Below are 27834 nucleotides of genomic sequence, written 5' to 3'. Positions count from 1 at the left end.
ATTTCTGAGGGTTCTGTTCTGTTCCATTGTTCTATATCTCTGTTTTGGTACCAGTACCATGCTGTTTTGGTTACTGTAGCCTTGTAGTATAGTTTGAAGTCAGGTAGCGTGATTCCTCCAGCTTTGTTCTTTTGGCTTAGGATTGACTTGGCAATGAGGGCTCTTTTTTGGTTCCAAATGAACTTTAAAGTAGTTTTCTCCAATTCTGTGAAGAAAGGCAATGGTAGCTTGATGGGGATGGCATTGAATCTATAAATTACCTTGGGCAGTATGGCCATTTTCACGATATTGATTCTTCCTACCCATGGGCATGGAATGTTCTTCCATTTGTTTGTATACTCTTTTATTTCATTGAGCAGTGGTTTGTAGTTCTCTTCCTGAAACTCTAAATACATGGGTGCTAGAATGTTTGATATTATTCCACCGGTCACTGATCATCTGTTCATTTTTTAAATATTTTTCCCTTTCTTCAGTTCAGTTTGAACAATTTCTTCAAGTTCACCAATCTGTTCTTCTGCAACTTATAATCTGCTAAAATCATCCAATAATTTTTTGATGTTATATGTAATTTTGACCATATTTATTTTTCAAATATTGGTTTTTCATTGTTAGATTTTGCATTTGGTTAGTTTTGAGCATGGGAAACTAGGAAATTAAACCCAGGAAATGTGTATTGCAACAAAGCCAATAATTTCAAATTAAATATTGACTATGTCTATTCTTGTCTATACCAACTACACCACTCCAAGTCACAGTTCAAAGCCACCTCATTGGCTGTTCTCTTCTCTTCACCCTTCTCATCTTTATTTTACCTCATCCCTTCAGCTTTTCCTCAGGAAACTGCAAATTCTTTTATGCTATAATTTGGGGCAATATACATCCTTTAGTCCTCTTTTCTTATACCCACTCTGGATCTACCTTCAGAAAGCCCTATTCACTGAGGTATGTAGGAGGAAAAAAAATGGCCTTTAGTTTTAATAAGAGCCACCTAACTTAAAAGGCACCTGTGACTTTAAAAATTCCCAATGTCCATTAAAATCTCAGGTTTGCCTCTATTTTTCTATCTATCTATCTATCTATCTATCTATCTATCTATCTATCATCTATCTAATCTATCTATCTGTCTATCTTTCTATCTACCTATCCATCCATTTCCTGATTATAACCACATGCCACATACTATCTCAGCTACTTCCCCTTTGTTATCTTAATTAATTTGTAAATCCTGCAGAAAAGATATTTCTCTTATTATCTTCATTTAAAACATCAGAAAGCCAATGGCCAAAAATATTGAGTACTTTGCCAGGGTCTCCAAGGCCTCTTTTCTTGACTACTATGATGCACACACATGCCCATGTGCGCATGGACAAACCCCACAATGCAGGCATGTGGATTTTTAACCAAGCTATATGGACCCAAAGGTCTAGATGGAAAATTAGTATCTAGGATAGAAGGAAAAATGAGTTGTTTGTGCACAATTCATAAGTGTGACTACAAGACTGTGAAGAGAGCCATCTTCATAGGAAATAGGCCACTGAGGACTCCAGGAACCATGATGTCCATTTTCACCCACCACAAGCCCCCATTTCCACCAAGCTCTTTCCTAGCTGACAGCAGCTCCCCTGGACACCAATGAAGGACGGTATGTGCAGAACTGCCAGTCACCACTCGTCACAAGACCTACGTGGGTGTCAGGAGGCAGGTCCTCTCATGCCCAGGCTCTGTCTCACCGCTGGAGGCAGCACCCAAGGACAGAATAAAAGGGCTCAGGGCCAGAGCATCCCATCCACTCACCTCCTGCGGTGCTGAAGAACCCTGTGCTGCCTGTGATCCTGGTAAGTGTGCCCTGGAAAAAGGAGCAGGGGCTTCCACAGAGGGATGCCCAGGCCAGGGAAGGAGGGGATGGATACTCAGACCAGGGCAGGAGTAGAGTCTAGGCAGGGCCTCAGGGGCCTGGAATTGTGATTGGCAAGGAATGGGGTGGGGGCAGAAAATTGGAAAGAGGAGGTAGAGGGGTGGGGTGGAGTGAGAGAGATTAAGAAGAACTGGTAAGATCTGGAGGGCTGTATGACACAGATTTAGAGGAACCAAATTGTTTTCAGTTGCTCAGTGTGTTTCTCTGGTTTTAGAGAATAAACACATTGGCCACTGGATGTTGCTAGAGTGGGCTGCATAGTGGGAATATAATTTTGGAAATACAGACATACTCACTTTTAGAAAAGATACGCTGAGAACACTGCTACTTAGAGGAAGAAAGGATCAGAGACACCTGTGGATCTTGTTAGATGCCAACAAGAAGATCTGTAGTAGAAAACTGAGTGCACACTGGAGTTTAAAAGCCATGTGACAGTGCCTGGGGACAGGCCTGGGGAGGCAGGATGTGCTAAAGGGCAGAGCCCAGGATGGGAACCAGGGGACCCAGGAACAAATGTGACTGCTAATGAATAACTTTGGGCCAGTGAAGTTACCTCTTTTGGCTTCCTTTTCTTTATTTATATATTGAGTTCGTTGGAACAAATTGACTCCAACATGCTTTGCGGTTATAGTTTTCTCTATTTATGCAAACTGAAATATATCAGTTCTTCCAATAGAAATTTATTTTGATTTTTCCTTAAAGAGATTTTCATCTCTAAACTGGTCTCAACATTGAACATTTTCAGAATTCTTGGTGATGTGATAGAATGAATGCTGGCCCGGAGCCAATTTATTTCCTGGACTTCTCTCCCACACTTAGGAGCTTTTAATGAGCAGAAACTTTATTTACATATTTGGAGATTATATATTGCATGACAACATCTCAAATAAGGTTTGAAATGAGAATCCATGAATGAAAGCACTTGGTAAACATTGAGAGTGATAAAAACATTAGAGGTGATTTTCCTATGTTTGATATAAGGCTTTCAAAATGAAGGGTCTAGAAACAATGCAGAAAGGACAAGAATAGGCAGGGGTGTCCTCTGCCTCCATCTAACTTGCTGTCTGACCCTCCTTCAGCTCCTGAACACCTGCCATCGAGATGTCCTGCCAGCAGAGCCAGCAGCAGTGCCAGCCCCCTCCCAAGTGCACTCCCAAGTGCCCTCCCAAGTGCCCCACACCGAAGTGCCCCCCAAAGTGTCCCCCTAAGTGCCCTCCTGTCTCTTCCTGCTGCAGCGTCAGCTCCGGAGGCTGCTGTGGCTCCAGCTCTGGGGGCTGCTGCAGCTCTGGGGGTGGTGGCTGCTGCAGCTCTGGGGGAGGTGGCTGTTGCCTGAGCCACCACAGACGGCGTAGGTCCCACCGCCACAGACCCCAGAGCTCTGACTGCTGCAGCCAGCCCTCAGCGGGCTCCAGCTGCTGCGGAGGGGGCAGTGGCCAGCACTCTGGAGGCTGCTGCTGAAGTGGACCCTGTGCCTAGAAGAGCAGATTTAGAGGCATGAAAGGGGCAACTTCATCTTCCTTGGGACTGACTGTGTTGCTGGGACATTTTAGTAAAGATTTCAAACTCTGTCCTGGAAGATTCCTCCGACCTAGAATCCAGAAATCTGCCCTCTCACAAGAATTCCTCTTCTGACCTCTGATTCCATCTGTGCGCCTGGCCTGGGAATACCAAATAGAAGTCCTTGCTTCATTCCCCTGATTTCCTTGGCAATCTCCATTGTGCATGAAACAATAAAACAAATAATCTGCTCATCAGCTTTTTCTAGACTGCATTACTCTTGCTTGTAAATGTGAACAGAGGGATAAACATGTCTTATCTCAGCTCCATCACCCGGTTATCTGGGCCTTGAAGCAGCATGGCTTGCTTAACTCCTTCAACTCCTGGTCCTCACCAGAGCTGACCCTCGCCCCTCAGTGCCTCAGCCAGGGTCATGTCAGGAAAGAGAATTATGAGATGTACTTTAATAGACAGAAGTTTACATAAAAAATTGCTTACTTGGCATCAGAGAACTGACAAGACCAATAGAGGACAAAAAGAGTTCATGGAGGCGGTAACTGTCATTGCCACCATGCTACCAATGGCAGGTAAAGGGAGTGTCTTGAAACTATCAAAACTTAGAAACTTGGAGCAGTGGCCCATGAATTGAAACTCAGGCCTCTAGGAAAGGGGCCCTTCTCATGGGTGCCAGGGTCCCTGAGCTCAGAGGAGGGGCCCTGTGTGTCCAGACTCAGGCTTCTGAGGAGGGGCACAAGCTGGTGCTGGCCTTAGGGTCTGTCTCCATGAGAACCCAACAAGGTTGGTTTTGTGAGCGGGAAAAACTGCACACTGGAACCACTGTTGCTAAAGGGATAAATTGCTCCTGCTGGGGTGAGAAGTAATATTGGGGTGACTTGGAGAATTCTAAGGGAATCTAAGGAAGCCTGGTCCTTGTCACTCTGCCAGTCTCCCAAGTTCTCTCTAGCTCCGCCTACTGGCGGAGACTTCAGGAAACCTCCAGCAAAGAGAAATGGGATTGGCAGTCCCAACCCTCCATCATAAGGCCAGATGTGGAAGGGAGGACCAAAGTGGAGCGATGGTGACTTAATAACCCTGGTTATTAAGGAAGACAGACATTATCCTACTCAGCTGTCACCCTCCTTCTTCCTGATACCCTCACTCTCTCCCCATCTATTCTCCCAAAGAATTTTACCATGCTCCTCCTTCAGCAAACATAGCAAAATGACTCCATGTAGCTTATACTTTAAAAATGCAGACTGCTCTAGTACAAATAAACCTTTAAGCTCACTTCTGCAAATGGACCTCAAAGAGTCTGTTCTTGCCACTGCCTATACAAATGGAGTCATAAATTACAGACACACACATGCAAACACACACACACCCAAAAACACACACACACAAACACACAAGTGTTCATCCCTGGTGTCAAGAGCTTGGAAACAATGTCCAACTCTGTGAAAGACACCCTGCCTCTGTGCTTCTAGAAGTCCTTCTGATTGTCTGTCCTGAGGTTTGGATTCTGGATCAATATCAGTTAGCCTCCTCCATTTCCAGGAAGCTTGCCTAATATGTCCTCTACTTTCACACTATTTTAACACTACAATCCTTCAATATTAGTATTCTCAGGCTATTCTCTCTCCTATCATGACTTTTTGTGTCCTTTCCTCCTGGAACCACCCAGATGTGCTTCCTCTTTCCCCATCTGGCATGGAGTCCCTGAAGAAAAGGCAGTTTGAATCCCTATAAATTGCAACCCCTGTATTACCAGGCCTCTGCATTGGGATCAGGGATACTCCATAGGGACCGGCAGCATATAGGCCTTGGGTAAGGACTTCCCGAGTTCAGGGGATATGGGTATTACACCATCCTGGGGGATTTCTGAGGAGAAGAGCTGGGCTTCTCTCCTTGTCCTGTGACTCCCTAAGGCAGGGGAACCTGTGTTTTAACTTGAGAAGGCTTCCTCCAGGGAGGAGAGGACATCTCACAGTACTCCCGCTAAAGGTGACATTTTTATCTCTTTCCTACTTTTTCCAAGCTCTAAGGACCAGAGCTGTTTAGATAGGGACTCACAGATGCTTCAAGGTAAGGAGCTCCTTACATACTAGGACATCAGTTTTCTTCAGGGTTCCTGTAAGTCTTTCCTTCTTCTTCGGCTCTCTGATGAGTCCAGAAACCAGTATCAAGCAGTGGGACTGGACTTCATTTCTTCTCTGCTTTCCACATGTGGGGACTGTTAAAATGCAAACTGAGGTATAATACAATTCTAAAGAGTTTATTTTAAAGAGCAAACAGCAATTCATGAAACCCAGAAGTGGTTTGAGGGCTCTGTCAAGAGAACACAAGAGGAAAGCTTTTATAAAGCAAACACAAAAGTAAAGTGAAGAAAATTATTGATTGGTTGCTGTTACACCATTTTCTTACTCAGTCTATCGTGCTGAAAGTCCCTAGTTGCATAATTATAAGGTAGCTGGTGGCTTCTGATTGGTTGGTTTTAAGTATCATTTTTCTTTAATATAGGCATTTACAAGTAATAGCCTAAGTTACGTTTCCCTTATGTTTGGAGATCAAGCAAAGTTGAGGTCATTTATGAGGCCTAACTGGCTTTGTCTGTCCAGGGACTCTTCAGGTCTGTTGTCCATTTTAATTTACTTTAACAAGACCCTCCTGCTCATGCATACAAATGATCCACAATTCCCACTCAGTTTGAGACCAGGATCATGACACAGTCCAAGCAACATGAGAAGATCCAGAATGCCCTCTCTCAGCACTTCCTTCCACATTAGATACTCAGACCAGTGGCAGAGGAGTGTCACCATCCTGGGTTGCTAGGGTAAAGACAATCTTCTCAGCCACCTTGGTGACTCCCGTCTGCTCATTCCCTGAAGAACATCTCTTACTCTGTATTTTTCTGTGTTCTGATGAATGGGTAATATTACAAGAACCATCACTGATTGAGCAATTTCAATATGCCAGGCACTGTGTGCTCACAGTATACTATTTAATCCTTGAAATTTCTATGAAGCAGGTCCATTTTTAGCCTCAGTTTAAAAATCAGAAATTTAGGCACAGAGAGTTAAATGCAAGTATTTTTTCAAGATACTTGCCACAGTTATCTATGCCAACACTATCCCCCTCCTCTGCTCACCAAACACACGGCAGATAGCCAGAGAGTGGACTCCCGGGGTGATCTGTTGGGCCGTGTTGTGGACCTTCCCCAGAAAGACAGACAGTGTTCAGGATCCTGAGGAGATGGCCCCATCACAGTCCTTTGAGAATTCCCCTTTCCATCCCTAGCTTCCCAGAAACTCTGGAAAACTCCTTATCTCCACAGGTCTCAGAGTGATGAAAGTGGCTGTTTTGAAGGCCTTATGATTTTTCCCACAATAAAACACCCAAGTGCAAAGAAAATATCTTCATCTTGAACACATACGATGGGAGGAAATGGAGTACCATAAATAGCCAGGAGACCCTTTTGTGTGAAAAGAATTTAAAATATGTTAGCATATAGATCAGTGGAGAAAGGATGGCTTACTTAGTAAGCTGAACTGGAGAAAAAAAAAAAGTTATGTTCTTTAACAAAATGAGTTTCAGGAGAATTAAGGAGCTAATTTTTAAAATCGAATCACAAAGTAGAACTCTCCATGGAAAAATATTTTTTATGCACAAAAGAAACAGAACAAATGTTAGTGAGAAATTTTGATAGATCTAATACCATCAAAATAAAATTTTCAGTATATTCAAAATCATATGAAAGAAACAAACTAGAAAGCCATAACACTATAAATAAAATATTCAATAAATGTTTACTAAGAGCCTAAAATATTCTAGGAGTTTATTTAGACAGTTGAGGCATACTAGTGAGCAAATAGGAAAAAGATTCCTGCATGCATAGATTTGATTTTATTGAAAGATTTTCAATGAGTACTATTTCAGAATTTTCATATAATAAAATATAATAAATTTCTTGTTAGGCACTCAATCTTTGCCAATTTGATATAAATAAATAAATTGAATAGACACCCTACATCAGAAAAAGACAAAATGTTTCATTTTTTTCTCTTTTTAATAATTAAAAGGGCATATATACAATTTATATATATATACATTTCAAAGTCAGAATTTTAAATTTTAAATTACATTATTGAAATAAAAGTTAAAATTTAAAAGTTCTTATTTAATTTAAAGTTTAGTTAAAATATTTGTAATTGTTATGAGAAATTGATATTTTAAAAGTATAAATATTTGTTTAATAAATAATTCCTTGCACATTATCCAACAAAGACGCAAACAATTTTATACATTTGGCGCCTATCTTCTCCCTCCCCTCCAGAGGAATATCCTGAGTTTGGAGTTAAGTATTCCTATGTATTTCTTTAAACTTCTATTACATTGTAAGTTTCCTTAAAATATGCAGTTTAGTTTACATATTTTCAACTCAAACATTACACACTTGATGCAATCTTATGCAAACTTGCTTTCCTATCACAGAATCATTTGTGAGATATTCCTATTAATCGGTTTAGCTTAGTGCATTTCTTACTGCTATGTAATATTTCACCTTACAACCACACTACTACATATTTAAGAAATCTCATTTTAGTGAATATTTAAGTTGTTTCTAATTATCTTGCAAATCTAAATAATTCCACTATTTAAAATTCTCTGTTGTCTATGCCTAGGTAAGTCTCTCTAGGATATGTGCTGAGGGATCACACAATTGAATTGTGGATAGGCTCATCTTTAACCTTACAATATGCTGTCACATTGATCTCCAGCTCACACTCCCTCCATTAGTGTGAGAATGCCTTTTGCTTCACATGCTGGCAACACTGTGTGATATTAGATGTTTATATAATTATCCAGTGATGAGTGTGAAATAGTTTCTCATTGTAGTCATGTGATCCATTTTCCTGAGTATGTAGTTCATTAAAAATATACATGTTATTATATAACATGCATTTTTCTGTTTAAAGTAGCATCTTTAAATTTTTTATCTTCTGTTATTTTCAGAGATATAAGAATATTGGTCTTGTATTCTGAAAACTTACTGAACTCCTATTATTTCTAATTTGCTACTGTGAACATTCTTATGCATATATTCTTTCCTTCATTCCCTTATTTCCTTAGGTGAAATTCCTAGATGTTCAAACATTGTAAAAGAGTGTGCTCATTTACATTTTAATTCATTTACACACCATCAAGTATGTGTTGAATGAATTTATCATCACATTACAATGAAGAATAATTATGGCAATTTACTTTCACACTAATAAAGCATGAGTGCTCGATTCCACAAATCCTCTCCAACACTGAGTTTTTATTAGATAATAAATCTTTGCCAATCTGATATGAATAAACTGGATGGACAACCTACATCAGAAAAACCCAAAATATTTCCTTTTGTTATTTTTCATTTTTTGATTATTAGTCACATTGAACTTTTTTTTTTTTTTTTTTTTTTTTTTTTTGATACAGAGTCTCTCTTTGTCACCTAGGCTGGAGTGCAGTGGCCCGATCATGGCTCATTGCAACCTCCGCCTCCCGGGTTCAAGTCATTCTCCTACCTCAGCCTCCCAAATAGCTGAGATTACAGTTGCCGTCACCACGCCCGGCTAATTTTTTGTATTTTCAGTAGAGACGGAATTTTACCATGTTGGCCAGGCTGGTCTCAAACTCTACCCACCTTGGCCTCCCAAAGTGCTGGGATTACAGGCATAAGCCACTGTGCCCGGCCACATTGAACATATTTTTAACTTGTTTTTCCCATTTGTGTTTCTTTTCTAGTATGTGTGTTGCCTGTTCATGGCCTTTCATTGTTCTTTGTATTGGCAAACTTGCATTTTTCCAATTAAATTGTAAGGACTGTTTTTTCTATATTCTTAGCAAATGTATTTGAATTTCCCCCAACTGATTACTTTTCTTTCTGTCTTAGTTATGATGCTATTTGCTATATAGACTTCTAAGTTTTAAAAATGCACTTATTGATTTTTCTTTTATATTTCCTTTTCCCTTTTTCACTCAAAATAATTTTCTTTATCAATGAATTAGAAACCATAAATGTCTTCATCTAAGTATGCATTAAAAGGAATTTACAATACAAAATAAAAGTTTTTGGGAAAAAAGGGGAATAAACTAAAAACTGCTAATGTACGAGATCCTTCTCTGGAAACCGCTGTAGGGTCCAGGGAACAGAGAGAAATCCAAGCAGTTAGCATTACTTCCCATGGATCTCAGTCATGTTTCCTCTCATCTCCTGAGATTATAAGAGACAGATATCCTTGATTAAAAGATAACCCCAGAAAGCCAATCACTTGTCAGTAAATGTTTCTTCCATTGAGATGATATCCAGCCATTTTAAAACTAACAGCCAAGGCTTAGCAATGAGTCCTCATGATACTACAACCATGCTGCTGATTTATCACCAAACCCAAGTCAGAGTAATTGATGTTGGGTGCTGCCATTCCTGGAGACAGAGGCATGGCTCAGTGGCATGTCAGCCCCATCATACCATCATAGCAGGAATCAGTGAGCCGGGCGTATGAGTAGTACTTCCTGTGTAAGCCACAGAATCAATACCCTGACCTCTCCTTCAATAACAAAGCCCTTTGGGATAACCTAAGTACAAACATCATCCTTAAATAATACAGAAGCATCTTTCCAAAGGATATGGCCAGCAATTATCACTGGGCATGTCTTAGGGTCAATCCCATATGGGATGATCTCGAGTCAGATGGAAGAGCTATTTACAAGCTCTCAGGTGCTATGATATGCTGATGAAATGACTACATGCATATCCTTTCTAAGCACTGATAAAAGATACAAACATCACATCCAGACAAAATATTCAATCTCGTTTCAGAGATACATCACATAAAGCAAAACACAGGTAAGGCAAGGAGTAGTCTCTTCAAAGTAGAGTTAACTGACCAAGTCAGCTGTACAGGATTTATTCTCTGAAAAAGCAAAGCAGTTGGACGGGCATAGTGGCTCACGCTTGTAATTCTAGCACTTTGGGAGGCCTAGGCAGGAGGATCACTTGAGGCCAGGAGTTCAAGAAGACGCTGGCCAACATAATGAGACTCCAACTTTACAAAAAAATTTAAAATTACCTGGGCATGATGGTGTGTGCCTGTAGTTCTAGCAGGAGTTGAAAGCTGCAGTAAGCCCTGATTTGCACCACAGCACTCCAGTCTGGGTGACAGAGCAGGACCTTGTCTCAAAAAAAGGAGGGGGGGGGTGAAGAAAAGAAAAGAAAAGAAAAACTTGTAGAAATAGAATAGGGTCACATCACACAGGTCCCTGAATGCGAAGGGTAAGAGTTTTGGCTTTATCATGAATCAGCGAAAGCCTTTGAGAAGACTTGTTCAATGGTAGCATGACTATTTACATTTTCATCCAAACTGGGACACAATTGAGATCGAAAAGAAGGTTTATGATAATATATGTCGAGACAAAAGGTATAATCCCAAACTGTTGCTGGCAAACTGGGATATTTGGTCACTCTATTAAGGTCACAGGCAATTACTTCTAGAACAGTTCTAATGAAGAAGAGCTACAGAGAGAAACTAAGAAGGCGAGAGGCAGAGAAACAGCTAAGAAAATATGTACACACAGAGTCACTATAAAATATATGATGTGTGTGTATGTTTATATAAACACACACATTTAGTGTATATATTATTTGGATACCTCAATACACATGCACAAACGTATTTATATTTTGCAACTACTTGTGAACTAGCTTCACTCTTCCCCTTGTGACCTAGATATCACTAATGCATTATATTGGTCCAGGCTCTGGAGAATTTTAGATGCTCCCCCAGTATTTCTACCACTGACAGGAAAGAGAGGGTTTTTCCTCACATGTTTGTTCTGGCTTTAGTACACCTTCTTCTAATTCATAAATTAGTTTTATGTTGGAAAAGCTCACCATATTGTTGTACACAAACTTGAACCAGACAGGAACTCTTGCTCCTTCCCTTCATCTACTGAAAGTAGAGGGAAAGAAAACACTTTTCAAGCAGAGACAATAGGGGGAAACCTAGGAGGAGGGAGCTGCTGAGGTGCAAAAGCTTCTAGAGGCTCTCCCACCATGTCTTGGATAGTGTCCTGCACCTCAGGCCTGGCCTTCCGCCAAGTCCCCCTCTCCACTTCCATCTCCCCATGTGTGCCCTTCCCTCCTTCCCAACATAGGGTCCTTGGAAACTCCGGGATTTTTCACTCTACGTGGAGCAATATAGAATTCTAGAGTTCTACTCCACACAAATGCCTTCCCTATTCACATTCACAGTCATTCCTACTTCATAGTCAAAGACATCAATATACTTAGCAGAACAAAGGGGTCTTAAACACTAAAAAAGGAAATAATTGAAAAAAACCAAACAACCCCAAATCCCAGATTTGTACCCCACCCCCCCATCTTGGAAAGCAGCTATGACTTCAAAATACCTATTCCTTTATTGACACATATGTAGGCATCACATTTTTTATGGGTCTATCATGTCACGGACCTTCTACCAGACTTTTTCCTTATATTATTTTACTGGCTGGCTCAATACCCTGTGAGATATCTGTATCACTATCTGTACTTTTAAACCGAGGAAGAAACAAGAACAACAAACTGAAAAGGAGTCCAGTTAATTAATTTTCACAAGTATACACAGCTACTAGGTGGCAGAACCAGGGCAGTTTTCTAGCCTGTCTGACTGCAAGCTCTTAAATATAATGGAATGCATCAGGGGTCAGCATTTTTTTTTTTTTTACAAACTCTAAGAGAATAAATGTTTTAGGCTTTGGGAACCATAGCATCTCTATCCCAGTTACTCAGCTCTCCATTTTAGTGTGAAAAGTACCACAGACACAATCAATAAAATAATAAATGTGGCTCATTATCTAAGTCAGAGAAATAAAACTTTATGAAGCCTGAAATTTGAATTTAATATAATTTTTATATGTTGTAAAATATTTTCCTCTTTTGCTTTCTTTTCTCAACAATTTAAACACATTAAAAACCTTGGAGGCTATCCAAATCAGGCAGCAGGCAGATTTGGGCTGCAGACAGAAGTTAGCTGACCCCCGGTAGCCTGGGAGGATTACTTAGACTTAAGAGGGAAAATGTGAAAGAATCTCTGAATTACAGTCCAAACTCAGCTGCCAGAAGCTAATGAGTTCCATGGGCAACAAGAAGGAACAAAGGAATTGCAGGCCAGTGTGCAAAAATGAGAACTAAAAAGCGGTCAAGGCTGGGATTTACCACGAAGAATGGGGCAGAAGGTCCTGTATAAATTGTTCCCACCCTTTGTTTCTAAGCAGCCCTACTCCTATCTAGCAGCAGGTGCCCTCAGCCTGGGGAGGGAGGCAGGTGAGGAGCTGCTAGTCACCACCTATCACAGGACCCACGTGGGTATCAGGGGACAAGTCCTCTCATGCCCAGGCCCTGTCTCACCACAGGAGGCAGAAACCCAGGCTGGGATAAAAGGGCTCAGGGCCAGAGCACCCCATTCACTCACTTCCTGAGGTGCCGAAGGATCCTGTGCTGCCTGTGACTTTGGTATGTGTCCTCTGGGAACAGAAGCAGGGGCTTCCACAGAGGGATGCTCAGATCAGGGTAGGAGGGGTGGTGGGCAGGGCTTCCATGGGGGAGGAGACTGGTAACAACTGGGACAGAAAGAATAACTGGTTGGCTGTGCCTTTGGTCTCCAAAAAAAACAGCTATAGGGAGGAGCAGTCCTCTCAGGATGGGAAACCTTAAAGCACAGAGACCTGGGGCACTCTGATAGGCCACAGGAAGGAAGCCCACCTCTGAAAATACAACCTTGTCCCTGTCTGCAGGAAAGAGCTGGAGCCATGGACAGGGGACCAGAGGCTCCTTTGGGCTTATGGAACCAACACTTTTATGGGTCTGGGATTTGTTCACAAACTTCCCAGGTTGATTAGGACACACCAAACCTGAGACTCACCATGCCCACCCATCAGCCTGAGCAGGTGGTGAGCTGAGGAAGTCTGAGCTCCAGCCTAAGATCAGGAGGCCAGGGTTCAAATTCCAGGGCTGCAGGAATTTATGGGTTTGTCTGTCTCTGCTTCATCAAAGTAAGTTTACTGAGCCAGTAATATCCAAGATCTTTTGTAGTATGGATATTGCAGAGTAAAACTACCTTGCAAGTTACAAAAGGTAGTGATTACTTTTTCTCTTTAAGAAATAATTTTCCCTAAATGACCTATAAATCACATAATTTCAGGATGTGAAGACATATTTGGAATAATTTCCTCCTTCACTTATAACACTTTGGACTGTCAGATGCATTTTGTAATATTGTTTGGTCTTAGTTTACTATTTTGTGTAGCAGATAACACACAAGGGTATCCCGAGCTTGCAAAGAGATGATGAGAGAATTTGGGGAAAGTATTGGAAGTGAAACTACTGGACATGATGTTTCCGTAATTATAAGTCATGCTAAGAGTGTCAGAGGGGCAGAGGTGACCTCTGCCTAGGTCTGATTTTCTGTCTGACTCTCCCTCAGCTCCTAAGTACCTACCGCCGAGATGTCCTGCCAGCAGAGCCAGCAGCAGTGCCAGCCCCCTCCCAAGTGCACTCCCAAGTGCCCTCCCAAGTGTCCCACCCCCAAATGCCCTCCAAAGTGTCCCCCTAAGTGCCCTCCAGTCTCTTCCTGCTGCAGTGTCAGCTCCGGAGGCTGCTGTGCCTCCAGCTCTGGGGGCGGCTGTGGCTCCAGCTCTGGGGGCTGCTGCAGCTCTGGGGGAGGTGGCTGCTGCCTGAGCCACCACAGGCGCCGCAGGTCCCACCGTCACAGACCCCAGAGCTCTGACTGCTGCAGCCAGCCCTCGGGGGGCTCCAGCTGCTGCGGAGGGGGCAGCGGCCAGCACTCTGGAGGCTGCTGCTGAAGTGGACCTTGACTTCCTCTTCCTTCTGATTCTGCCTGAATAGCTGAGAGGTTCCAGCAAAAGCTTGAAGTCTTGCCTGGAGAATCCCTCTGCTCTGGTGTCAGGAAACCCCAAATCTTTCTCCTTAATGGCATTTAGAGACTTTCTTCTGCAGATCCATGGCTGCCCTGGGAACTCCAAAGCACACACCTAGTTCCTCCCCAGCTCACGCTGCTCTATTCTGTGCTGCCTGAACTGAAGAAATAAAATTCAGAATCTGCCCCCCAACTTGCTACCAGCCTGCTTGATTTTCCTGTTTGTGTCATCCTTGTTCTGCTCCCCTGTGTCTGCTGGTGGCTGCTGAGGCCTTGGTGGACAGAGGATGGGGAATGGGGTCAGGAGGAAAAAGCTTGCATTTTTGTGTGTTTTGTGTTTTTTCTTCTTTCTGTGTTTTCCTTTTAAATCAAGGGACTGAAATAGCATTGAGAAATATTTTTCTTTCAAATTCTGGTTCCTTTCACCTATGTAACTGCATCCCTCAGGCATGGCCAGGAGGCCAACTTCATCCTCCTTCCCACTATCACCTCTTCACTCTTGTGTTCCTCGTTCCCCACTCCTTCCACTAACAATCTCCCTGGACTCCTCCTCCATATTGTATGTGCCTGCATTCACACACACATATGTACATGCACATAGATGAGATGAATCTGCATTGTAAAAAAATTAAATCACATTTAGTGCTGTATAATTTGCATGCAATAAAATTCAATAAAATTAAATGTAAAATTAAATGAGTTTTGTCAAATATTTATAGCTGCATAACTATAATTGCAATAACACACCAAAAATGTAGTTAATTTATTGAGAAGATTTTCAAAATAACACAAAATCTAGAATACATAAATGAAAATGTGGATACAGTTAACCACATTAAAATGAAATTCTAAGTATCAGATAGTACCACTAAAAGCAAGGAAGGATAAAAAATTAACTTGGGAAAATTATAATATATGTGATAGGGAGATGACTCATATTGGTAAGAAACATAGAGTTCATAAAAACTGAGTAAATAAATGTTCCTATAAAAGTTTTGGCAGAATTCATATTTAATTCACAAATAATGAAGAAAACCAATAACTTCTGAAATTAGATTTTAAAAGCAATTTAATCTCATTAATAAAAAAAGCATAGCTCATCTTTTGGGGATGAGAACTCATTATTGGTTCACAAGCTTTCTGTGAGCATTTTAGCTTACAAAACATTGTTGTTGAAGCTATGTGGAAATGATCACTTACTCTTTGTAATTTAGAATGCTAACTGGCATAACAATTCATGCAAAAGATTTGGTGATTAATTTATTCATTTACCAATACTTATTGGATTTCTAGTATTAGGCAAATGAGGCAAAATATAATAATAAAAAATAGATATTTAAGAGTGTTCACTGCTGAAGTGACATCAGATGACGACATAAGATGGTAAATAAGGAACCTCCAGGCTCTAGCTCACTTCAGAGACATTGGACAATGATATACAGACAAAAACAGCTTTCCGAAAACTTTAAAAACAAAGTAAGAAGCTTCAGCAACCAAGCAAAGTTTTAATAAAGAAAGTAACCATACTCAAATGGCAGGAAATTTTGTGGTGCTTTTGCTCACCCCTACCCCATCCCATCTTACGCATAATGTGGTGTGGTCAGAGGAGGCTGCGCAATTTCTCAGCCTTTCTTACAGATGGAAGGAAAAGAGTGGAACTTGCATGCAAGATTGTGGGTTGTGTGAGAACTGTGTGAGGAACTGGTTTTTGTCTCACCTGAGTTTAGAGCAGCAATGAGTCAGTGGCATATTCTGGATATTCGGTTGAAGGCTGCTGAAAGCAGAGGCTGCACTGTGGCATGAAACAGCTGCAAGGGGACTGCAGACTTGCAAGTGCCTAAAGACAAGAGATTAGCAGCGGAGGAACAACATAGGCAAAGTCTCCAAGAAGAAGCAAGAGTAAGACTCTGAAAAATGTAGACATTTAAAAGCAGTCAGGGAACTGAAACAAAAGTGTCTGTGCACACACACAAACACAAACACAAGCATGAACACTTGCTCAGGGAAGGTGCATCCCCAGAAAAGGTTTGAGAGGACTCTTGAGCCTTCACACTACACTGAAGGTTTTCCACAGCACAGAGCCAGCTCCCAAAGATGGAGAGACATGGCTGTTTTTGCAAACATCTAATTTTCAACAAGAAAGAAACACAAGGCATGTAAAGAGACAGAGAATTGACCTATTTACAGAAACAAAATATATCTCTAGAAACTGACTTTAAAGAAACACAAGCCACTGAATTCCTTGAAGAAGCTTTAAAACAATTGTCTTAAATGCTCAAAGAATTAAAGGAGAACACACAGAGACAACTAATAAAATTAAGAAAATTATGTATTAACAAATAAAAATATCAACAGATAGAAATTATTTTTACAAAGACTCACAAAGAAGTTCTGGGGCTGAAGAATACAATAACTTAATAGAAAAATTATTTAGAGAAGTTCAACAGCAGAGTCAAAGAGGCAGAAGAAAGAATCAGCAAATTTGAAGACAAGTTATTTGAAATTATTGAATTTGAGGAGGAAAATGAAAAGAAAATAAAGCGAAAAAACCTAAGAGACTTATTAGACAAAATAGACTTTAACTCAAAGACTGTTACAAAAGACAAATAAGGACATTACATAATGATAAAAGGAATAATTTAACAAGAATATAGAACCATTATAAACACACATGTGCCTCAAATCAGAGCTCCAACATATATGAAGCAAATATTGACCGAGTTAAAGGGAGAAATGGAGAGGTCTTCAATAATAGTGAGAGGCTTCATATTCCACTTTCAGTAATAGGTAGAACAACCATACAGAATATCAATAAGTATACAGAGGACATGGAATACACTATACATCAATTGGACCAAAAGACATATGCAGAACATTCCACCCGGGATTAGCAGAGTACACATTTATCTCAAATACACATGCAACATTCTCCCGGATAGGCCTCATACGGAAGCCCACAAAACAAGTCTTAATAAATGTTAAAATACTGAAACTAGACGAAGTATCTTTTTCCAACTACAATGGAATAAGACTAGAATTCAGTAGCAAAAGGAAAACTGGAAAATCCACAAATATGTGGAAATTAAACAACACACTCTTATACAACCAATGGGTCAGAGTAAAAATTACAAAGGAAGTTATAACATATCTTGAGAAAATGAAAATGAAAACACAGCATACCAAAATTTATGAGATGCAAAGAAAGCAGTGCTAGGAGAGGAATTTATACCTATAAACTCTTACATTAAAAAAGAAAAAGAATCTCAAATCAGTAACCTAGTTTTACACCTTAAGACTTAAGAAACCAAAAATAAATTAAAAAAATAAAACAAACAAACAACAACAACAACAAAAAACCGTCTGCATCAAAGCTAGTAGAAGGAATGAGGAAATAAAAAAAGATTAGGACAGAAATAAATGAAGTGAAAACTAGAAAACAATAGTGAAAATCAACAAAACCAAAAGTTTGTTCTTTGAGAAGACCACCAAAACTGATAAACTTCTCACTAGCTTGACGAAGAAAAAAGAGAAGAAACAAAGAACTAAAATAAAAATGAGAGGGAAGGCATTACAACTAACTTACAGAAATAAAAAATTATAGGAGAATACCATGAACAATTGTATGCTAAATTGGATAACCTAGATGAAATGGATAGATCCCTAGAAACAAATCTGAAAAGACCTATAACTAGCAAAGATCAAAACTCTGCCAAAAGAATAAAGTGCAGGATCAGACAGCTTCACTCATCAATTCTACCAAACATTTGAAGAGAAATCAACACAAATCTTACTCAATGCTTCCAAAAAATTGAAGAAAAGAGGACATTTATGAATTCATTCTCTGAGGCCAGCGTTATCCTGATGCCAAAGCCAGAAAACTACATAACAATATCTCTGATGATATTGAGGGATGATAAAAATCCTCAACAGCATATCAAAAGGATTATACACCGTGACTAATTGTGAATTATTCCTCAAATAGCCAAACCAATCTTGAAGAAGAAAAATATAGTTAGAGTCACATACTTCCTGACTTTAAAACTTATCACAGACAGACATAGTGGTGCATACCTGTAGTCTCGGCCACTCAGGAGGCAGAGGATAGAGGATCCCTTGATCCCAGGAGTTCTAGACAAGCCTGAGCAACATAGTGAGACCTTGTCTCTAAAAAAATAATAAAAATAAATTAATACAATTTATTACAACAAAGCAACCATAATGAAAATAATGTGTTATTGGCATAAAGATAGACATATAGGTCAATGAAATAGAAGAGTAGCAGAGAAACTTAAAATAAATAAACCTTCATATATATGGTCAAATTATTCTTTTTTTGTCCAAAAACAGGATCTTGCTATGTTGCCCAGGCAGGACTCAAACTCCTGGACTCAAGCAATCCTCCTGTCTCAGCCTCCTGAGTAGCTGGAGCTATAGGGACAAACTATCATGCCTAGCTGATTAAAATGATTCTTGACAAGGGTGCCAATACCACTCAATGGAGAAAGGACAATCTTTTCAACAGGTGGTGTTGGGAAATTTAGATATGCACATGCGAAAGCATGAAGCTGGACCCTCAGCTTACACCATACACAAAAATTAACTCAATAAGGATCAAAGACATAAACATAGAGTTAAAACTACAGGCTGGGCGTGGTGGCTAACCCCTGTAATCCCAGCACTTTGGGAGGCCAAGGCAGGCAGATCACAAGGTCAAGAGATAGAGACCAGGCTGGCCAACATGGTGAAACCCCGTCTCTACTAAAAATACACAAATTAGCTGTGTATGGTGGTGCACACCTGTAGTCCCAGCTACTTGGGAGGCTGAGGCAGGAGAATCGCTTGAACCCGGGAGGCGGAGGTTGCAGTGAGCCGAGATCATGCCACTGCACTCCAGCCTGCGCGACAGAGCAAGACTCCATCTCAAAATAAATAAATAAATAAATAAACTACAAAATTCCTAAAAGGAAACATAGGAGGAAATCTTCGTGACATTGGATTTGACAATGATTTCTTAACTATGATACCAAAAGCACAGGCAACAAATGTAAAAATAGATAAATTAGACTACATAAACATTAGAAATGTATGTGAATCAGTGAACAAAATCAATACCATGAAAAGGAAATCTTTGTTATGGGAGCAAATATTAGCAAATTGTGTATCTGGTAGTGGGTTGCTATACAAAATATGTAAAGAACCCCCACAATTAAACAACAAGTAAACAAACAACCTTATTAAAAATGGGAAAAAAAACTTGAATAGACACTTATCCAAAAGAAATTTACAAATAGCCAAAAGATACATGAAAATATGCTCAACACCATTCATAATTAGATTAAATTATTTAAAGTAAAACCCACAATAAGATATCACTTCAAACCCGAGAGAATGACTACTATAAAAAATAAAGCAAAACAAAACAGAAAATAACAAGTGTTGGTGAGGATGTGGAGGAATTAGAACCCTTGTGCACTGTTGGTGAGCATATAAAATGGTATAATTACTATGAAAAAGAGCATGGTGATTCCTCAAAAAGTTAATAGAATTAACATAGGGTCCAGCAATTCCACTTGTGGGTATATACAATACAAAAAGATTGAAAGTAGAGTCTTGACAGGGTACTTGCACACCCACGTTCATAGCTTTATTATTCACAATAGCTAAAAGGTGGAAGCAATCCAAGCATTCACTGCTGGATGATTATAGAAGCAAAAGGAGGCATACACATACAATGTGATATTATACGGCCTTAAAAAGGTAAGAAATTTATGCACGTGCTACAATATGAATGAATCCTAAAGATATGCTAAATCAAATAAGCCAGTCACAAAAAGACAAACACTGTATGATTCCACTTATGTGAGATATGGGGTGTAGTCCATTTCATAGAAAAAGAAAGTAAAATGGTGATTGCTAGGGGCTGGGGAGAGGGAGTAAGAGAGAACTGTTGTTTAATGAGCGTAGAGTTTCAATGTTGCAAGAAGACAAAAATTCTGGAGATTGGTTACACAACGATGTGATTCTATTTAACATTACTAAACTGTGCACTAAAAAATGATTAAGACAGTAAATTTTGGATTATGTATTTTACCAATTTTTTTTAGAAAAGTATTCACTGCAAAAATTTAGGAGACTTCAACACAGTTGCAGTATATCAATATATTAACAATTATAACAATAACAGCAATAAAAATATTTTTAAAATATACTATTTAAATAGAATAGAATTTTCTTCTAGACTTTAATAGTATTTTCTCATCACTGTAATTGTTTAAAGGGTTGTAGATATGGAAAGAACAAAACAAAGATTACTAACTTGTTACTGGTTATAGAACACATACAAAAAATTATTCCATTTGAATTATTTCTGGTTAGATCGCAATAGTATTCACTCACATCCCATGAGACGGTGAATTTTTGACTACCTAAAAGAGAAAAACCTTGACAAATAGGAAATTTCAGAAAGTCAGTGCTTTGCTGGACAAGATATCTTATTTGACCTAATAGCTAAGACATGATATCTCACAGCCAAGATTCAAGTTCCAATCTTCCTAATACAACTATGTTGCTGACTCATCACCTACATCTGAGTTATGTCAGTTGAGAGCTTGGGTGTTGCCCTGCATGAAGACAGAGGCATGGACCAGATGGCATCCCAGCCCTATCATCCTAGATACCAGGAGTTGAACTTCTGAGTAGACCTGCCATTGTGATGACCTGGGAACCAATATCCTGACCACTCCCCCATTACTAAGCCTTTTGGAACAATCTGAGCAGGAGAACAAACGTCATACCCAGGAGGGATGGTGTCAGACCTCTCAGGGTGATGTGGCCCACACACCTCACTGAGCCTGTCTCAGAGTGTGTCTCCTATGAGGGTAGCCTGAGTCATAAGGAATAGCTGTTTATAAACTGTAAATCAACGCTAATACCAATGAGAGCATTTAAAAGTCATTAAATATCCATTGTGCACATAGCTCTCTGTTGAAAAACGGAGGTAAAGAAATATGAAACACCCAAGGCAGGCCATCAAAGCATTTACTGTTATCTCATTAGAGTGATATGCCACATGAAGGATAAATAAAAAAGTGGGATTGAGCCATGCTGTCCTGGAAGTGTAGAGGCCACGGCATGCACTGCAGGGAGAAGCATAATCAAAGTACAGAATATAATCCAGTTCAGTTTCAGAACATTTCTGAGAGTAGATGACAAAGGCTTAAACTAAAGGGAGAACACAAAGTCTTATTTCACTGAAGGAATTTGGACATTTACCCTTATACAGTGTGCAATCATGAACAAGACTTTACTATTGATTTAGTGTTAATTATGTACAGGGATGGAAGAGTGTTTTCTTGGATGTCATAAAAGAACAGAATCAAAGACACACTACAGTGTTTGGAGATACTACGTTATCACAGGAGTCTGGGCAGCTGTAATAATTGATGCTCTGAGACAGGTGGTACACACACATATACATCTCTCTCAATATGTATGCTCTGTATATGTGTTTATAAATACACATGTATCTCCACCACGTTTTGGTTAGGGTCACCATGTCCATTTTGACCTAGATATCATTCCCAAGTTCTGGGCATATCCAGAGTCTGTCAGGGGCTGGGAAGAAGAGGACTTGTCCCTCATATGGTTTAATCTGGCTTTTCTTGGTCTTCCTCTGAAGAAATAGTTTAATTTGTGGATAACCTTGCAGTCATGGCTGTCTTAATGACTAGTGTGTTCTAGAATGAACAGCAGCCCATTTCATTAATATCCTAAAAATGTATAAATTCAGAACACTCCATTCATATAAATCCTGTGGACATGTAGAAAGCTAGTGATTCTAGTGGAGAGAGACGACAGGGGCTTCCAAAGTAGCAGCATAAACACGTTCACATTAAATATTAAGGACTCTTGTTCTTAAAAGGCACCCATCCCCTTATGGTCCGGGACGGGGTTCCGCCAGCCATTTGACCCCACATGGAAGCGTAGACTTATAATGTCTCAAAACCATGTCTCTTTTCTTCCTGTTTCTCATCTGTGACCATCATCCGGTGCTCCCAGTGTGAACCCAGAAAAGTCCAAATTCTCACACTAATACAAAGAGCAGAGCTGCTGCTTCTTGTTTCTCTAATGAGCTGCTTCCTTGTTCACATCTCAGTGCTGACACATCAAGGACCCCACCAGAAGAAAAGGGCTATTTAAAAGCAAACAGATCACCAAACAGCCAGACTCACTCTCATTAGAAAAAAGCTGTGCTTCGTTTGTTAAACAAAGATCAGTATCTTCATTCTGTATTCAGCAAGTTATGAATGTTTCACTTGTTCAGAGCCTACAACGTTTCAGTCTCTCTGTCAGGCACATTTTCTCTTTTTTGTGTTACTTTATTGACTTTCACAACCAACTAATTCTTCTGTAACTAATTCTTTTTCATCTTCCAGCTTTATGGTTTAAAAAATGGTACAGGCTAAATAGTTTCAATAGTCCCATCTCACAGGGCCTGGTCCTGGGCCGGGTTCTACTTCCAGGGTTTTACTTGTGTAGATGTCTACACTGCAGCCACAGCCACACAGTTTGGTGGTGCACAGGGACAGAAATAAACATGCATGGAAACCTCAGGGATTAGTACTTCAACTTCAACCCAGGCTGCACGGAGCATCAGGTACTTCGGAAGAGACAGAAATGAGATAGGTCCTAAGTTCTAAGACTGAGAACTGAGAGGCTCTCAGGACAAGCAGCCTTCAAGTAAATGAGGTGGGTGATGGTAGGAGTCATCCTGGAACCCCGTTTCAAGTAGGCACTTTCCTACCTGGGAGTGGCTGCCTTGAGCCTGGGGAGACAGGCAGGTGAGGAGCTGTCAGTCACCAACCATCACATGACCCACGTGGGTGTCAGAAGGAAGGTCCTCTCATGCCCAGGCCCTGTCTCACAGCTGGGGCAGAGCCCAGGCCAGGATAAAAGGGCTCAGGGCCAGACCACCCCATCCACTCACCTCCTGAGGTGCTAAAGAACCCTGTGCTGCCTGTGACTCTGGTAAGAATAGGAGCGGGGATGCTCAGAACAGAGCAGGAGGGAAGGAGGGGCAGGGCCTCCGGGGCTAGGGCCATGTTGTCAGAGGTGGAGAGTTTAGAAAAGATTGAAGGGGCGGGGGCAAAAAGGGATCTGGCGCTAACTGGGAGCAGGAAGGAAAAGAGGAAAAGAGCTGGCGGGCTGTGCCATGTGCCTTTGAACTCTAGAGGAAACAAACTGCTCTGGGATGAGGTGGGTGTTCCAGAATGGGAACTTTGAAGCACAGAGACCTGCTCCACTCTGGCAGCCCACGGGAGGGAAGCCCACCTCTGAAGATACAACCCTGTCTCTGCCTGCAAGGGAAGAACTAGAGCTGTGGACATGGGAATAAAGACTCTTTGGGGTTTATGAACCCCACATTTTCATGGGTCTGAGATTTGTTCACAAACTTCCCAGCTTGGTTAGGACACACCAAGCCTGAGACCCACCGTGTCATCCCATCAGCCTGAGCAGGTGGTGAGTGAGGAAGTCTGAGCTCCAACCTGAGATCAGGGGGTCAGGGTTCAAGTACTAGTTCTGCAGAAATTGCTAAGTTTATCTGTCTCTACTGAAGTGAGTTTACTGACCTAGTAGTCTCCGAGATCCTGCACAATGCTGACCTTCCAAAGCAAAATCGTCTTGCAAGTTATGACCAGAGAGAATGACTGCTTCTTCTCCTTTAAAAATAATTTTCTCTTAAATGACTCATAAATTAGACAATTTCAGTCTTAAGATATATTTGTAATAATTTCCTCCTCCACTGACAACACATCAGAATCTTAGATGCATTTTGCAATATTGTTTAGTCTTAGTTTACAGTTGTCTGACATCCAAAGATATCTTGAAAAAGATGATGTGAGATTTTGAGGAAATTATTGGAAATAAAACTACTGAAGATGATGCTTTTATACTTGAGAGGTGCTAAGAGTGTCACAGCGGCAGAGGTGGCCTCTGCCTGGGTCTGACTTGTTATCTGACTCTCCCTCAGCTCCTGAACACCCACCACCGAGATGTCCTGCCAGCAGAGCCAGCAGCAGTGCCAGCCCCCTCCCAAGTGCACTCCCAAGTGCCCCGCCCCTAAATGTCCCCCTAAATGCCCTCCAGTCTCTTCCTGCTGCAGTGTCAGCTCCGGAGGCTGCTGTGCCTCCAGCTCTGGGGGCGGCTGTGGCTCCAGCTCTAGGGGCTGCTGCAGCTCTGGGGGAGGTGGCTGCTGCCTGAGCCACCACAGGCGCCGCAGGTCCCACCGTCACAGACCCCAGAGCTCTGACTGCTGCAGCCAGCCCTCGGGGGGCTCCAGCTGCTGCGGAGGGGGCAGCGGCCAGCACTCTGGAGGCTGCTGCTGAAGTGGACCTTGACTTCCTCTTCCTTCTGATTCTGCCTGAATAGCTGAGAGGTTCCAGCAAAAGTTTGAAGTCTTGCCTGGAGAATCCCTCTGCTCTGGTGTCAGGAAACCCCAAATCTTTCTCCTTAATGGCATTTAGAGACTTTCTTCTGCAGATCCATGGCTGCCCTGGGAACTCCAAAGCACACACCTAGTTCCTCCCCAGCTCACGGTGCTGTATTCTGTGCTGCCTGAACTGAAGAAATAAAATCCAGAATCTGCTCCCCAATTTGCTACCAGCCTGCTTGATTTTCCTGTTTGTGTCATCCTTGTTCTGCTCCCCTGTGTCTGCTGGTGGCTGCTGAGGCCTTGGTGGACAGAGGATGGGGAAAGGGGTCAGGAGGAAAAAGCTTGCATTTTTGTGTGTTTTGTGTTTTTTCTTCTTCTGTGTTTTCCTTTTAAACCAAGGGACTGAAATATCATTGAGAAATATTTTTCTTTCAAATTCTGGTTCCTTTCACCTATGTAACTGCATCCCTCAGGCATGGCCAGGAGGCCAACTTCATCCTCCTTCCCACTATCACCTCTTCACTCTTGTGTTCCTCGTTCCCCACTCCTTCCACTAACAATCTCCCCGGACTCCTCCTCCATATTGTATGTACACGTAGTAGACATATAAATATACGTGTGTGTACATGTGTATATATACACACATATTTATATATACTCACAATATATGGAATAAATCTTTAGTTTTTAAACTTAAATCACTTTTATTGATGTATAACTTTCACACAATAAAACCCCTTTTTAAAATATACAATTCAATTAGTTTTACCAAGTGTATACACCCTTTTGTAACCACAATTGCAAGGAACACTCTAAAAATGTAGTTGATTATTTATTAATCATTATTTGCAGTAAGGTTTAAAAATAGGCTATAAGTTTATGGATTTATTTCTGGATTTTCTATTTTTTTTTTTTTGGTTCATACATCTGTTTTTATGCCAGCACTATACGTTTTGGTTAGTATAACTTTGTAGTATAATTTGAAATCAGGTAGTATGATGCCTCCAGTTTTATTCTTTTTTACTCAGGAGCACTTTCGCTATTTGGAGTCTTCTACGGTTCCATAAAAATGTTAAGCCTTTTTTTTTCTGTTGTATTAGTCAGGGTTCTCCAGAGGGACAGAACTAATAGGATATATGTATACATGAAAGGGAGTTTATTAGGGAGAATTGGCTCGCGTGGTATTTCAACAGAGATTGCATTGAATCTGTAGACCACTTTGAATACTGTAGACTTTTTAACAATATTAATTCTTCCAGTTCATGAGCCTGAGACATCTTTCCATTTGTTTGTGTCTTCTTCTATTTCTTCATCAATGCTTTTAGCTTTCATTGTAGTTCTTTCACTTCTTTGGTTAAATTTATTTCTGGCTATTTTATTTTTGTGGCTATTATAAATGAGATTGTTTTCTTGATTTCTTTTTCAGATTGATTTCTATAAGTGTATAGAAACACTACTGATTTTTGTATGTTGATTTTGTATCCTGCCACTTTACTAAATTTGTCATTTCTAAGAGTTTCTTGGTGGAGTCTTTAGTTTTTCTAAATCTAATATCATGTTATCTGCAAAAAGGATAATTTGACTTCTTCCTTTCAAATCTGGATGCCACTTATCTCTTTTCCTTGGCTAATTACTCCAGTTAGGACTTCTACCGTATGTTGAATTAAAGTGGTGAAAGTGGGCATCCTTGTCCTATTTCATACTTAATAGAAAGCCTCTCCATTTTTCCTCATTCAGTATAGTATTAGGTGTGGGTTTTATCATGTTGAGGTATGTTCCTTCTACATGCAATGTCTTGAAGGTTTTTAACCACCAAGAGATGTTGAATTTTATTGAATGCTTTTTCAGCCTGTATTGACAGAACTTAAGCTAGACCAAGAAAAAAAGAGAGAAGCCCCAGAAAAATGAAATCAGATAAAAAATGAAACATAATAACATATCACAGCAATGTAAAGGATAATTAGAGACTGTTATGAACAACTGTACACCAACAAATTGGAAAACCTGGAAAAAAATAGATAAATTACTGGACAACCTACCGAGATTGAACCATAAAGAAATAGAGAACCTGAACAGACCAATAATGAGTAATGAGATTAAAGCAGTAATAAAAAGTTTCCCATCAAGAAAAAGCCCCAGACCTGATAGATTCCTTACTGGAGTCTACCAAACATTTAAAGAAGAGCTAATTCTGATTCTACTCAAACTATTTCAAAAAACTGAAGAACACCAAATACTTCTAAACTCATTCTACAAAGCCAGAATCACACTGATACCAAACCAAACAGACACAATAGAAAAATAAAACTACAGACCAATATCTCTGATGAATATAGATGCAAAAATCCTCAACAAAATACTAGCAAACAGAATTCAATACTACCCTAAAAAGATTATTCACCATGTTCAAGTTGGATTCATCCCAGAAATGCAAGAATGGTTCAACATATGCAAATAAATAGACATAATGCATCACATCAGCAGAATCAAGGATTGTCTTCTTTTCTAAGGCTGAATAATATTCCTTCTGCTATATAGTATATATATTCAGAATTTTTAAAATTCATTCATCCACTGACAGAAATTTAGGTTGTTTCCAGATCTTGGTTATTGCTAATAATGCTGAAATAATGCTGGGAGTACAGATATCTCTGGAAAATACTGATTTTATTTCCAGAAGTGGAGTTAGCAGATCATGAGGTAGTTTTATTTTCTATACTTTTAGGAAATTCCATACGGTTTTACATAATGGCTGTACCAATTTATATTTCCACCAACAGTGTACAAGAATTCCCTTTTTGCCACATCCTTGCCAACACTTGTTATATTTCATCCTTCTGATAATAGCCACTTTAACAGGCATGAAGCGATATCTCATTGTGGTTCAGATTTGCATTTCCCTGATGATTAGTGAGATTGAGAACCTTTTTCTGTATACCTGTTGGACATTTGTATGTCTGAGAAATAGCTATTCAGTCTTTTACTCGTTTTTAAATTGGGTTGTTTGGTTGTTGCCA

General features: G+C 40.2%; 3 protein-coding genes across 3 annotated transcripts; all 3 read left to right on the top strand.

Moving 5' to 3' along the window:
- Nucleotides 1-1784: 1784 nt before the first annotated feature.
- On the top strand, nucleotides 1785-3669 carry LOC736162 (late cornified envelope protein 1F). Its single transcript, XM_003308477.5, has 2 exons — nucleotides 1785-1835; nucleotides 2995-3669. The coding sequence occupies exon 2, from the start codon at nucleotides 3017-3019 to the stop codon at nucleotides 3371-3373; it is 357 nt and encodes a 118-aa protein (XP_003308525.1). The 5' UTR covers nucleotides 1785-1835; nucleotides 2995-3016; the 3' UTR covers nucleotides 3374-3669.
- A 9198-nt stretch (nucleotides 3670-12867) lies between these two features.
- LCE1E (late cornified envelope 1E) lies at nucleotides 12868-15081 on the top strand. The gene is made up of 2 exons (XM_001136108.3): nucleotides 12868-12962; nucleotides 13933-15081. The coding sequence occupies exon 2, from the start codon at nucleotides 13955-13957 to the stop codon at nucleotides 14309-14311; it is 357 nt and encodes a 118-aa protein (XP_001136108.1). The 5' UTR covers nucleotides 12868-12962; nucleotides 13933-13954; the 3' UTR covers nucleotides 14312-15081.
- Nucleotides 15082-23361: 8280 nt separating this feature from the next.
- LCE1D (late cornified envelope 1D) lies at nucleotides 23362-24961 on the top strand. Its single transcript, XM_024355406.2, has 2 exons — nucleotides 23362-23412; nucleotides 24416-24961. The coding sequence occupies exon 2, from the start codon at nucleotides 24438-24440 to the stop codon at nucleotides 24768-24770; it is 333 nt and encodes a 110-aa protein (XP_024211174.1). The 5' UTR covers nucleotides 23362-23412; nucleotides 24416-24437; the 3' UTR covers nucleotides 24771-24961.
- The last annotated feature ends 2873 nt before the right edge of the window (nucleotides 24962-27834 follow it).

This window comes from Pan troglodytes, chromosome 1, assembly GCF_028858775.2.
Source record: "Pan troglodytes isolate AG18354 chromosome 1, NHGRI_mPanTro3-v2.0_pri, whole genome shotgun sequence".
In the NCBI taxonomy this organism is placed as follows: Eukaryota; Metazoa; Chordata; class Mammalia; order Primates; family Hominidae; genus Pan; species Pan troglodytes.
This window is presented reverse-complemented; position numbering and strand designations above follow the sequence as displayed.

Bases quoted from the DNA above. Each gene is read 5' to 3' on its own strand.
- LOC736162 (XM_003308477.5), top strand. From the start codon at position 3,017: ATGTCCTGCCAGCAGAGCCAGCAGCAGTGCCAGCCCCCTCCCAAGTGC.
- LCE1E (XM_001136108.3), top strand. From the start codon at position 13,955: ATGTCCTGCCAGCAGAGCCAGCAGCAGTGCCAGCCCCCTCCCAAGTGC.
- LCE1D (XM_024355406.2), top strand. From the start codon at position 24,438: ATGTCCTGCCAGCAGAGCCAGCAGCAGTGCCAGCCCCCTCCCAAGTGC.